The 11,614-nt window shown below is 42.3% G+C and overlaps 1 protein-coding gene across 4 annotated transcripts in view; it reads right to left on the bottom strand.

Moving 5' to 3' along the window:
* Positions 1-5,406: 5,406 nt before the first annotated feature.
* LOC101859642 (nucleolysin TIA-1) overlaps positions 5,407-11,614 on the bottom strand; it is a 95,854-nt gene continuing 89,646 nt past the window's right edge. For all 4 annotated transcript variants that reach the window (XM_035970032.1, XM_005099386.3, XM_035970033.1 and 1 more), the window contains exon 11: positions 5,407-10,363. Coding sequence is in view for 2 of the 4 variants with exons in the window: in XM_005099386.3 (XP_005099443.1) it covers positions 10,333-10,363 (31 nt within the window). In the remaining 2 variants the exon portion in view is untranslated. The remainder of the gene's footprint in view (positions 10,364-11,614) is intronic.

Genomic DNA, 11,614 nt, shown 5'->3' with positions numbered 1-11,614 from the left:
TTATGAAGGAGCCAATGAGTAACAGTAGAAAGACTGCAGAAAGAGTCAGGAGCCCAGAGAAGGGGGCAAAGGGATGAGTGGATGGGGGCAGAAAGTGGATACGAAAACAGACGACTTTACTTTTCCGATCTAGCGGCCATTTTGGGCTCTAGCCCTTCGGTCTGTCGATATGGCAAAGAATAATACGAAAGCAGACGACAACATTGATAGAGAGCAGAAAAGGAGGTTTTAGAGAATAATTTTTTTTTCGGTCGCTACCCGGATTCGAACCCGCGACCTTTGAATGAGAGGTGAACACCTCAACCTCTAGGCCACGAGAGCCCCCCCACGCGTATAGCTCAGCCACATTTGGCTCATGGGAAGACCTCACTGACTCATTGGCACCAACATTTTGATGTCAAGGAGGAGTCACAAAATATTGTCCTGCATGCTCCAATTTGCCCACGGGCACTGAGTATGAGACCTCTGGTTCATATGATCTTGGATTTCTAGACTGACTGGCTCACGTGACGATGCTACGTTCATGAACCTGTTGCCCCCACCCCCACCCCAAATAAAATTTTTAAAATCCAAACGTTTTTGCCTCTTCAAGTCGGACAGCTAGTGTACATCATTAATTTGTCAGCTCATTGTTTGTTTGAGTAAAGAGACACACTTTGACACGAATACGGTCATTCAGTGCAAGGAAAAGGTTCGACTGATTGATAGATGGCAGAGGGAAATTTAAAAAAAAGAAGTACAACCTACGGTATAAGTACAAGAGGTGCCCTTCAACCACTCGCTTTGTCTGCTCATTAGAGAGAGGGAAACGGTAGGTTTTTGCCCTTGAACCCTTCTTATCAACTGAGAGGGGCAAGCTCTCATGGGTAAGAAACCCCTCAAAAAGTCGTAGGCTGAGTCAAAACGTAAGCCCTCAGTAGCAAGCCAGAAGCTCCAGGGATGAGAGTAAGATGATAGTCGTGGCATCGGAGCAAGAGAGGGTTGGCAAACGTGTCAGATAGCATGGGACCCAAGGGACATCAGCGAACCTCTGTGCTCTCAATTATGCTCCCTCTTCCTCTTCTTTCGCCAACAAATACGTGTTTGTGATCAATGTATAGATTGTATTATGTACTTTTATATCGAGGCGTAGAGAGTAGAGATATGCAAATGCATGATCAATTATATAGATAACTAGTTACATACGATGTCGTTCTTCATTGATCGTTCGGTGAGAGGAATAAATAACAATACACTGTACTAGCAGTGTGTTTTCTTCGGCTTCTGCAACACAGTATGGAGAGAGAGAGAGAGAGAGAGAGAGAGAGAGAGAGAGAGAGAGAGAGAGCATCATAATACATGTAATGTCAAATTCAAGTACATGCATCTCAATACACCAAACGCATCTCCATTCCCCCACCTCCTCTATAGACTTCAAGAGTGGCTCCCTCGGACAAGGCTGTGGTTGGCCTTGTAGATTCTCTTTTCTGCCCCCCCCCCTCTCTCTCTCTCTCTCTCTCTCTCTCTCTCTCTCTCTTCTCTCTCTAATCTCTCACTCTTTCATCCACTCCTTCCGGGACTAACACCTAACACGGTACCGGAGTGGAAGAAGCCACGGCGGCCTGCAAATGAAATGAAGCATGAGAGCAGAGAAGGGAAACAGCCTCACTTGGAGGGCAGTTACCAAAAACTCCGAATTGTTGTCGAGAAAAGTAGATATAGAGCGATTTTTTTTACACTTCCGGTACTCTCAAATCTCAAAGTTCAAAGCATTCATAGGCGGACTGGCCTGACCGCCTGCTGCGCCCTGGGTTTTGTTGTGAGCAAAAGGCGTGTTCAGTTAGATCCCTTTTCCCTTTTTCAGTACTGTACACATTTACAGTCAAAACCCGTTATACAGCCTACCTTAGGACGAGAATGAAATTGAATGTACCGCGGGGTTGGTGGTGTAACGTGATATCATCGATTGTCTTCTTGACTAGTGGTAGATCTAGTGGACTTTTACGTATATTCAAATTGAAAACTTCTGCTGGATCAGAAGTGAGACTAAATATAATATGATATAATATATATATATATATATATATATATATATATATATATATATATATATATATATATATATATATATATAATATCAAGGACCCTGTAGACGTACTTAAAAAAAACCCCCAAAAAACAAAACCCGATTCTCGCGAGTCCTTGGATCGCCTCAGACCTTTCATGTAGTCTAGTACTGTAAGTTTTTGCTAATCGGGTCGATATCTGGGGACGCCAGATATTTTGCCAACAAGCCGAGGTGGTGCAGTTACTCCAACCGATTTTCACATTTCATTCCAATTTTTCAACAAACTATTGGCCGAAGCCTAAGTATAATAAAAATTTTCATAATCGGGAGCAAATCGGCAACAAATGCTAGATATAGGCCGAACTTGGAGAGACGTGTGTGGGCAAGATTATCGGGCAGCCACCAAGTGAGTGCCGTGGGCCGTGTGTAGTAAGTTTCTCTGAAGGCCAATTCGCTGGCGGTACAGCGGGGCACATTCTTTCTTCTTTATTTTGTTTAGTACAGGGTTTTACGGGGCTCGCAGCTGCATACGGTCATATGAGCGTGCGAAACACAAGTTAGTTTTGTTCACAACGGTTTACTGTACGGTTGGCTAGGGTCAGTAGTTAAATCTTAAAAATGTTAAAATGTTTGTTTGTGGGTCAGGGCCGTGTGTCCGATGCGCAATCGAGTAAAAATGGCTTCGTCTCTTCTAGAGAGGTCCGAAGGATTTCGCTGTTCCAGTTTGAGTTTTATAGTATACAGTTTATTGTTTTTCTGTTTCTACCAGTGGCTCTTCCACAGACTGGAGGTGTACTTTTTGACTTTCTTTCTAAAGTCAGCCTGTGGGAGAGTGTTTGTCGTTGATCCCAGCAGAAGGGATGAGGCTTTCTTCGGCCAGGTCGTCTACCTGCTCGTTTCCTCGGATGCCCACATGGCCAGGTATCCATGCGAACATTATGTTTTTTCATGTCTCGGATAGTGTGTGAATTTTCTGTTGTAGCCTAACTATTTTTGGATGTAGGAGTGTGTATTTTGTGAGTGAGGTGATGCAAGACAGAGAGTCAGAAAGGACAAGGAAAGATTTGTTAGGAGAGTTTTCTACGGAGTCCAGAGCCATGTCAATGGCAGTGGCCTCCGCAGAGAAAATGGAGGCTTCAGGATGGAGTCTCCTCTGGTGTGTACTGTTGGGAGATAGAGCTGCGGCGCCCACTTCATTGTCTTTTTTGGAGCCATCCGTGAAGATGAGCTCCGCATCGGGGTATTTATTTATTAGTTTTTGTATTCTGCTTAAAAAGTTTTGGCGTTTGCGCTTTCTTTGTTGTGTGTGGTCTACTTTTGCCTTGGTGAGGTCCCACGGAGGGAGGTCGGGGAAAAGAAATTGTTGGAGGTCTTGTTTGGAAAAGTGTAAGTTTTTGAGGTCCTCAAGGATTCTGAGGCCGAAGGGTTGTGTGCGTCTGAGTGAGAGTGGTGGTACGTTGGCCTCGGCCTGGAGGCTCTCCACCGGAGAAGTGCGGAAAGCCCCAGAGCGAGGCGGAGTCCTTGGTTTTGTACTGGGTCTAGCATTTTTAAGATGTGCGGTTTTGCCGATCCGTAGACTTTACAGCCGTAGTCAAGCCTGGACCAGACAAGGGAGATGTACAAGTGGAGAAGGTGTTTTGAGTCCCCGTCCCACTCCGGATGCGATAGAATTTTCAAAGCGTTTAGCGCTTTCTGACACCTCACACGAAGGTCTTTGATGCGTGGTATGAATGTGAGTTTTTTTGTCAAATATAACGCCGAGGAAACGAGCTTGGTCCTGGACGGGAATCCTTTCCCCGTATAGCGTCAAATTCGGCTGCAGCACACGTCTGCCTGTTCGGCAGAAGTGTACTGCAACCGTCTTTGACGGGGAAAACTTGAAACCGATATTGTTTGCCCACTTTTTGAGTTTGTGCAGCTGCGTTTGCAGCTGCCTTTCCATAGATCTCAGATAAGGATTTTTCGAACGGGAGCATATCAAAAAGTCGTCAACGTATAACAGCTGTCTATGATGTTTTGGAGGGTTTTTACGATGGAATTTATTTTAAATTCGAATAGGAGAGGAGAAAGGATGCTCCCCTGGGGGACTCCTTCCTCCTGTTAGTGGGGGTCTGAAAGGGAGGATCCGACACGAACCTGGAAGGAACGGTTCTTCAGGAAGTTGCCAATGAAGGCAGGGAGGTGACCGCGTATGCCGAGTGCGTGCAGGTCTCGAAGAATGCCGTACTTCCAGGTTGTGTCGAAGGCTTTTTCTAAGTCGAAAAAGATGGCGATCATGTGGCCTCCTTCAGTGAACATCTCGCTCGTGTATAAAGGTCTCCAGGCGGACCAGGTGATCCAAAGTGGATCGAGTTTTCCTGAATCCGCACTGGAGACCACTCAGCGAGCCCGTCGTTTCCAGAAACCACATGGGTCTTTAGTCCCTTGCAACATTGTTTGGTCATATAAGTTCCGAAGGTTAGTGATGTCATAAGAGAGTAACAAACACATAAAAGGAGAAAAAGAACGATAGCTGTTTGACAGGAAAGAAGCGAACCACACCAGAGCACCCGCCAACCACCCACACAAGCAGTCTCCCATGTGCATGTACTTGCTGCACTAACACTGCACTGTGACATCCTCATAGATTTTTGTAGCTGCCTCTTGTCAAATTCCACAGTAAGTTTCCCTCATGTCCACATTGTGAACGTTGTCCTGGTGATCTATTGGCATTAACGATTTAGTCGGTTGAGGCTCCAGAAGGGCCCGCTCGACTATCTGGTAATGAATAGAAAGACTATGCATTGCGTGCAGGCAAGGATTGGCAGAAACTAGGGCACACCATTGTCGGGGTCTTGAGGCTATGATCTGGTGAATCGTGTATTATGTTGGACTGACGCTACACTACGACAGGAGCCTCGGACTCGCTGCCCGCGGGCTAATTGAGGCCCCTAAGATAATTCTCTGTGAGCCCTGCTTGACATCAAAGTTCAGTGCTGGTACGGCCCGAGCTTGGTGAATTTTTGTAAGAATTGTCCCCCCCTCCCCCCACCTTCACTTGACTTTCCAGAAAATTCAAGCGGTCAATGTGCCTTTTTGTTACCACATGTATGTTATGAAAAGCCCTCCTTCACGTACCAAATGTCAAAGATTAGAGGTGTAACAAACACAAAGAAAAAGCATTTTAAAGAAGAATATAAGGACGATAGATTGTTGATATGAAAGGATAATAAAACAGCACATAATCACGAAGAAAACACATACCACAAGAAAACACTCGGGTACAGGCGAAAGGACACAAAATTGTACCATAAAAATTTCACCACATATATATGCACCCACAAAGGACTCGCACACAAAGAACTAGACAACTCAAAGAATGATGATGATCCTCTTTATTTCAAAGACAATTACTGCATAAGTTGTTTCTCATTGTGTGTTCTCTCCAAACAAGTCAGTCACACTCTCTTTCTTTCTCTTTCTCTCTTTCTTTCTCTCTCTCTGGCCCTGGGATGCAGGTGGGGCAGTCGACCTGGACAGTCCCCAAGTCTTGTAGTCCTGCGTCTGGACCAGACAGAGAGAAGACATCCTAGACATGGAGGCGGGCCTCAGTGCGAATGAGACCAGACAGTTCAGAAAACAAACAACGCCCGTATTTACACACAAAATGTCTTCCCAGAACAAAGTGTTTATTACAAAGAATGTAATACCATTAGACTCCTGAACAATAACCTACCACAGAACCTAACAATACTTTTAAATTTGACAATAAATATCTAAAAATTTGAACATAACCAACAACGGTTTAAAAAAAAAAAAAAAGTAAAAATAACAGAAAACCCCTTACATCAACATATTATTTATTGGACAAAAGAGACGAAATGTATATTTATGATAAAGTGTCTGGGAAAAAAAATGCTTAAGGATTTACCATTGAGCTGGAGGTAACATACCTCTTCTCCTCTTCAACATATCAGGTCATGTGTCTTCTAAACTGTCGAGTGTGCATGTCAATCAATGGACAATGAACAAAACTGCAATGGGGATGATCATTTTACTTATTCATATTACAAAGATCCATTTTATGTATTATAATAATGTTATCATCATGGACACGAACAGTGAAGCTATATACAGATGTAACAAGCACTCTCCTACACACCAGAAACTTGCGCCGCTGAAAAACTCAACATTGGAGATCCCAGAAATACCTCTGACGGGTTTGTGGGCTAGGTAACTGGAGAGAGGAGCACACAGGTAAATGACGAAGGTGAAACGGCACCCAACCCTTGGAAAAGTGGGAACGATGACACTCGCAATGGGCAGACTCACACTTGTAATACTCACATTCTTTTTCATGTTTTTTAATTAAAAAACCAACCTTTCCGTCATTTTTGCAGTTATGACTTTTTTTTTCCTTTTACTGTGTCTATGATGAATTTCCTCCACCAAATAATGAGAAGACCAACGTGAAAAAAACAAACAACCCTGCATGGTATAAAGCAGATGTCTAACAGGGGAGGCTCATTATTCAGAGTTTTGGGGGGGGGGGGGGGGGGGGGGAGGAGGAGAGAGAAATAAACAAACAGGTTGTTGAACGCTGTGTGGTCAGGTCAGTTAGTACAAACAGGGAAATCCCAGAACATTCTAAAGGTGGGCGCAGCAACAACGCAACATCATACAACTTGTAGTGCACATCATAAAGGTACAAAGTACATTCACACATCAAGGACAAGCACAGTGGTCTCCCCAGCGGCGCCAGCACGGCTCCCACCAGGTGGCGAGGCACACAGCTGTCCCTTGGCTTGAGCAGAACATCACACTGCAGGCAAAGATTGCACACCTACACATTATTATTGTATCAAGACTGAAACCATTACAAAACCAGACATGAGAACTCCTACTTTTCTGCTCAGAGCAACGTTTTGTCCGAAGCCACAGAATCTATCGGCCCTACTGAAGAGGACAACAAAATGAGAAAACCCAAAAACATCAACTTGGGGGGGGACAATCTTCAACATTGTGACAAAAAGACTTGTATGAGGATGACAAATGGAATTCTTTCTGCTCCAGACGTTTTTCAATTAACTTTGAGGAATGATATTGTTGGCTCTTTTCATACAACTCGAGAGGAGGAACCCTCCAACAACAAGCCAAACAAACAAGAAGACAATAACAGACATGACAGATCCACGGTTATGACCTGCATGTTATGCTGGGGGAAGGTGGGGAAGGGGATTGACACATTATTCAATTTATTGAATCCCTAACACAACACTTAACCACATACCTGTGTGGGAAGATGGATACACATACCCACTACAGCTGCACTGAGCCCAGTGGGCAGACAAAGACAGAGACCCTGTAGCAACATAAAGGAAATCACTGGACAGAGAGAGACGGACAGAGGGAGAGAGGGGGGGGGACAGTGTGCTTGAATTGCTGAACCAGAAACGCACACCCCTCGTACTTGAAGGACAGAATGACAAGGTGTGGAACACATCTAAATCTCCACTATCAACTCTTGAACTATGTGCTGTCATATTCACCACACAGACATGAAACATGGAGAAGAGATGAGATACTGAAGTGAAAAACCTAGTCCAAAAACAAGTTATTACAATTATATTAATGAACAACACATTGACTACATTCATATGTGTTCAAAACATGTTTGTCTTAGCTATCATCAACTCTTTCTGGTCTGCAGAGCCCATAAAACTAAACGGTCAAAAAAATGATAAAGTGCCCTTTATTTACAGTTGTCAAGGCAACAAGTAAGATGGTGCATCCCTCAACACATGAACGGAACACTTCAGTCTAAGAAAGTGATCCATACTTATTTTATATAATACACTACTCCAAGAACTATAGACATCTAGAAGAAAACCACAAGAGAGGCCTCAGGGATACAACAAGCACCCATTCCTCATTCTAGAACTATAGTCATTTTTCTATCCCTCTAAAACCTATAACAAATGGGACAGATCAGAGCTACAAGCTCTACTTCGTAAACCACGATAGAGAATAGCTAGACTGAAACAGTTTTCCAACAAAACAGTCACAGCACAGAAATTAAACTAAAACAATAAACTTTCCATTAAATAACGATAAAAAGGCAGGTTTCTTCTTCCAACAATCTAACTTTCTATTTATCTGACCATTTTATAACATAACTATCCCATCCCCCCTCCCACAATCATTATCACACTTTAGAATGTCAAACTTCAGAAAACACAAGAGGTAGAATATTCTTTCAGAAAAAGGTTGGAAACTTGGACAACATTGTCAAACTAACATAGAAACGAAAGAGAACAGGGTACCGTAGCTCATCTTTTTAAAGGGATTTTTAACAAAATTAGAACAGCCGAGAGTTCAACAACAGAGATGGGCAACGTTCAATCCCTGCCTCATGGAGATCACAAAACATTAGGGCCTATCACTCCTAACAATCAATGGGAAAGTACAGGCAATGGAACAGTGTCATCTGTGAATACACAATGGATCAACGTCATCTGTACAGAGCTCATGGTGGGTTGGCAGGCCAGTCGGACCCTGACAGCAAACCAAACACAAGAATCATTTCAGTAGAAAAACCCTACACAGCACTCCTCCTGAGCCCAACACCCTGGTACAAACAGCCACAAAACGACAGCTAGTTTTAGCAGGCACTGCATTAAATTTAAATAAATAAACTATACAATTGGCAAAGAGAGACTTGACAGCTTCCATTAACAATCTGTGGATTTTCCCTCACAGAAACAACGCATTTCATATTTTTTAAAATGCGAGTCAAATAAAAAAACACCAAACCAATTAGATCTACTCAGGAAAATACAAGATACACTTTTAAAACAAGCTCTAATGTCTCTATTCTAAAAAAAAAAGTTACTTCAGTGAAACAAAAAAAAAAAAAATCAACTATTATAACGCGAAACATAAGCAAATCAAATCACTTGCCAGTTGGAAGAAAAAAATTCTTGAGTTGTCAACATTCAGCGCAGTTGAAATATTGATGCGACCTGAATACTCTGTAAAATGAACTGAGGTTTGAAATGAACACCAAAATGTTCAGCTTGTCCATCCCCTACACAACCAAGAATTGATGAACAACCCATCCCGGGGAAACCAACAAAAACTTATCATTAATTAACGATGGAAAATTCTAAAGATGAGCATCAGCCACAGGAGTTGTAAGAAAAGTGAGAATTTTTCCAAACTGTTGTCTGTGGATGAGTCAGGTACGACCTGCGCTGGGGGCCCAGAGTAGAATACATCACAACAAGGTACATGTATTTACAGCTTCAAGAGAAATATGGCATGATCATTACATGAAAACAAGAAACTCATCAGCTTCATTAATTAAATCAATGTATCAGACTGCGCGCACATTGTGTGTGTATCTTTGTGTGTGTTTGCATGCGCTAGTGTGTGAGTGCTTGTGCGTACATGTACGCCTTTTCCGCAATATACAATAGGCACGAGCTCACACAAAGATCTTCCCCCTAGAAACTTGTCAAACAGTTGATTCCCAGTGAAAAACACAAAACACATTAATAGAACTAGCCCAACTTGGACCCAGTCAAACAATACAGTCATGTTGACAAAATACTTTAATCAAGTTTACATTCCACAACAGAATCCACGGATAGGTCATTCATGATACAGTTACAGCATCAGCAACAGGAAACACCACAAAACCGGACATCATAATCCAAATCCATCTCCTGTACACGACAAAGTGAGCATGTGGACAAACCAAGACAAGCGGCACACATACAATGGCCGAAAAACAAATGTACAGTTAAACAACAACACTATATATTCATTCACTTACACATTATACCCTCTTACACATTCCCATTACATTCATATGTCATTCACATGTTATATTATTCTTCCACACACAACGTTTACACACATTCTCATAAAGTAATGTTCACACATAGAAACCATCGTCCGCACCAGTGCAGGCATGTATCAAAAACATGGGAAGATGGGGAGTCCCGTTGATCCAGCCAGCTAAACAGGCTCTCAGCTTCCGGGACGTGGCAGCAGTTTTCTAATCTTTTCCCACAACCTGCGGTCTTCAGCTTATCATCAATCAAAAAGTGGCATTTTATTTTCCCCCCCTTCCTTTACCATGTGTCGCATCCTCAACGACCCTCTTACAATGTCCGAGTCGCAAACCCAAGACGCAAAATATCCTATAAATCCGTTATCTAACATAGTCTTGATCCAAATTATTCCCAGATGTTCCGGCCTGAGAGCGCAGTGGGTCCCGTTGAGTCTCCGTGTCTAGTCACCTAAATGAAAGTCACTGGGCCGGCTGGAAGCCTGTAAGACAACGGGAGGGGGAGACAGAAACAAACTGTTTAGCCTTCATTTGTTGACACTTTCACCAGGAGAGTACACAGAATAACAACAAATGGAAGGACACATAGTAACACACGGTCAAAATGGTACTTAATATTCTGAACACACTGTCAATAACTTCAGACAATTTAGATATATACATAGCCCATTCAATAACAAAAACACTATTACGATACCTGTAGGCACTGTACTTGGGCAGTTGCTATCATAATCCTACTAAAGTACAGAAACATACTTTCTGACATTCAATCCCTAACTGTAGGGAAAGCAATAAAGCGATCATTAACAGAATAAGACTTCAAATAAAATTCTAAATCTAGACTTTTGCATTTTACTTGTAATCTTGAGGAAATCAATAAAAATTCAAGACAGTTTTAAGCTTGCATACACTTGTCTGTCATAGTAAACAGTTACTTATGATCCCTGTAAGATGCAGTGAATGTTTCCTGCCCCATCTACACACTCTTAGATTATCTAGGAGGCAGGCTGCTTTGATCCTGCCTGTCAAGGCCAAGTCAGACTGTGCCGAATATAACCCAGAAGCAGGACATTCTATCAAATACCCCCCCCCCCCCCCCCCCCCACAATGATGTACGGGTAGGGAAAGGTGTAAGGAGAAGAGCTGAACAACCTTACACAACAACAACGAGTCCTAGCAAATGTTTCCTATTATAGTTGTTAAATAAGCCACAAACAAAAGAGGCTTAATTTGACCACATTATTAGCCATTTTTATTAGTTGAAAATGGCTGGATCACAGACTTAATTCTAAGTTCTATTTGGTCAGAAAACTTTTTCTTTGACATATATAAAAATGCCAGTCCTCCAGTCGCACCCAATGAAGATGGGGACCCCCTCCTTCAGGATTCAGAACTTACAACTTGAGATTAAGAATCCTCATTAACTTCACTTTACTCTCCTACTTTGAACATTCCAAAGAAGGAAAGTTTTTTCCTGCTTTTGGAATTCAAGACAGCAAAATGAGCATTTCACTCAAACAAGCAGAGGTAAAAGTATGGTCTAATATTTTACTAAATAATATCTGTACATCAATTAATGAGAACAAAACAGCTATGTTTAGTTAACAAAAATATCTGAAGTGGACTTTCGTTAGTCACTAAATTTAAAATAGGTAAATGTTAATTTTTAGAATGAACCACAGAACTATTGTTTTCTGTGTTCAACGTTCCAACGACTAGAAAAACAAGCAAAT

Source organism: Aplysia californica, unplaced genomic scaffold (genome assembly GCF_000002075.1).
Source record: "Aplysia californica isolate F4 #8 unplaced genomic scaffold, AplCal3.0 scaffold00211, whole genome shotgun sequence".
NCBI lineage: Eukaryota > Metazoa > Mollusca > Gastropoda > Aplysiida > Aplysiidae > Aplysia > Aplysia californica.
Note: the sequence above shows the minus strand (reverse complement) of the source record. Positions and strands in the feature narration are given on the sequence as shown.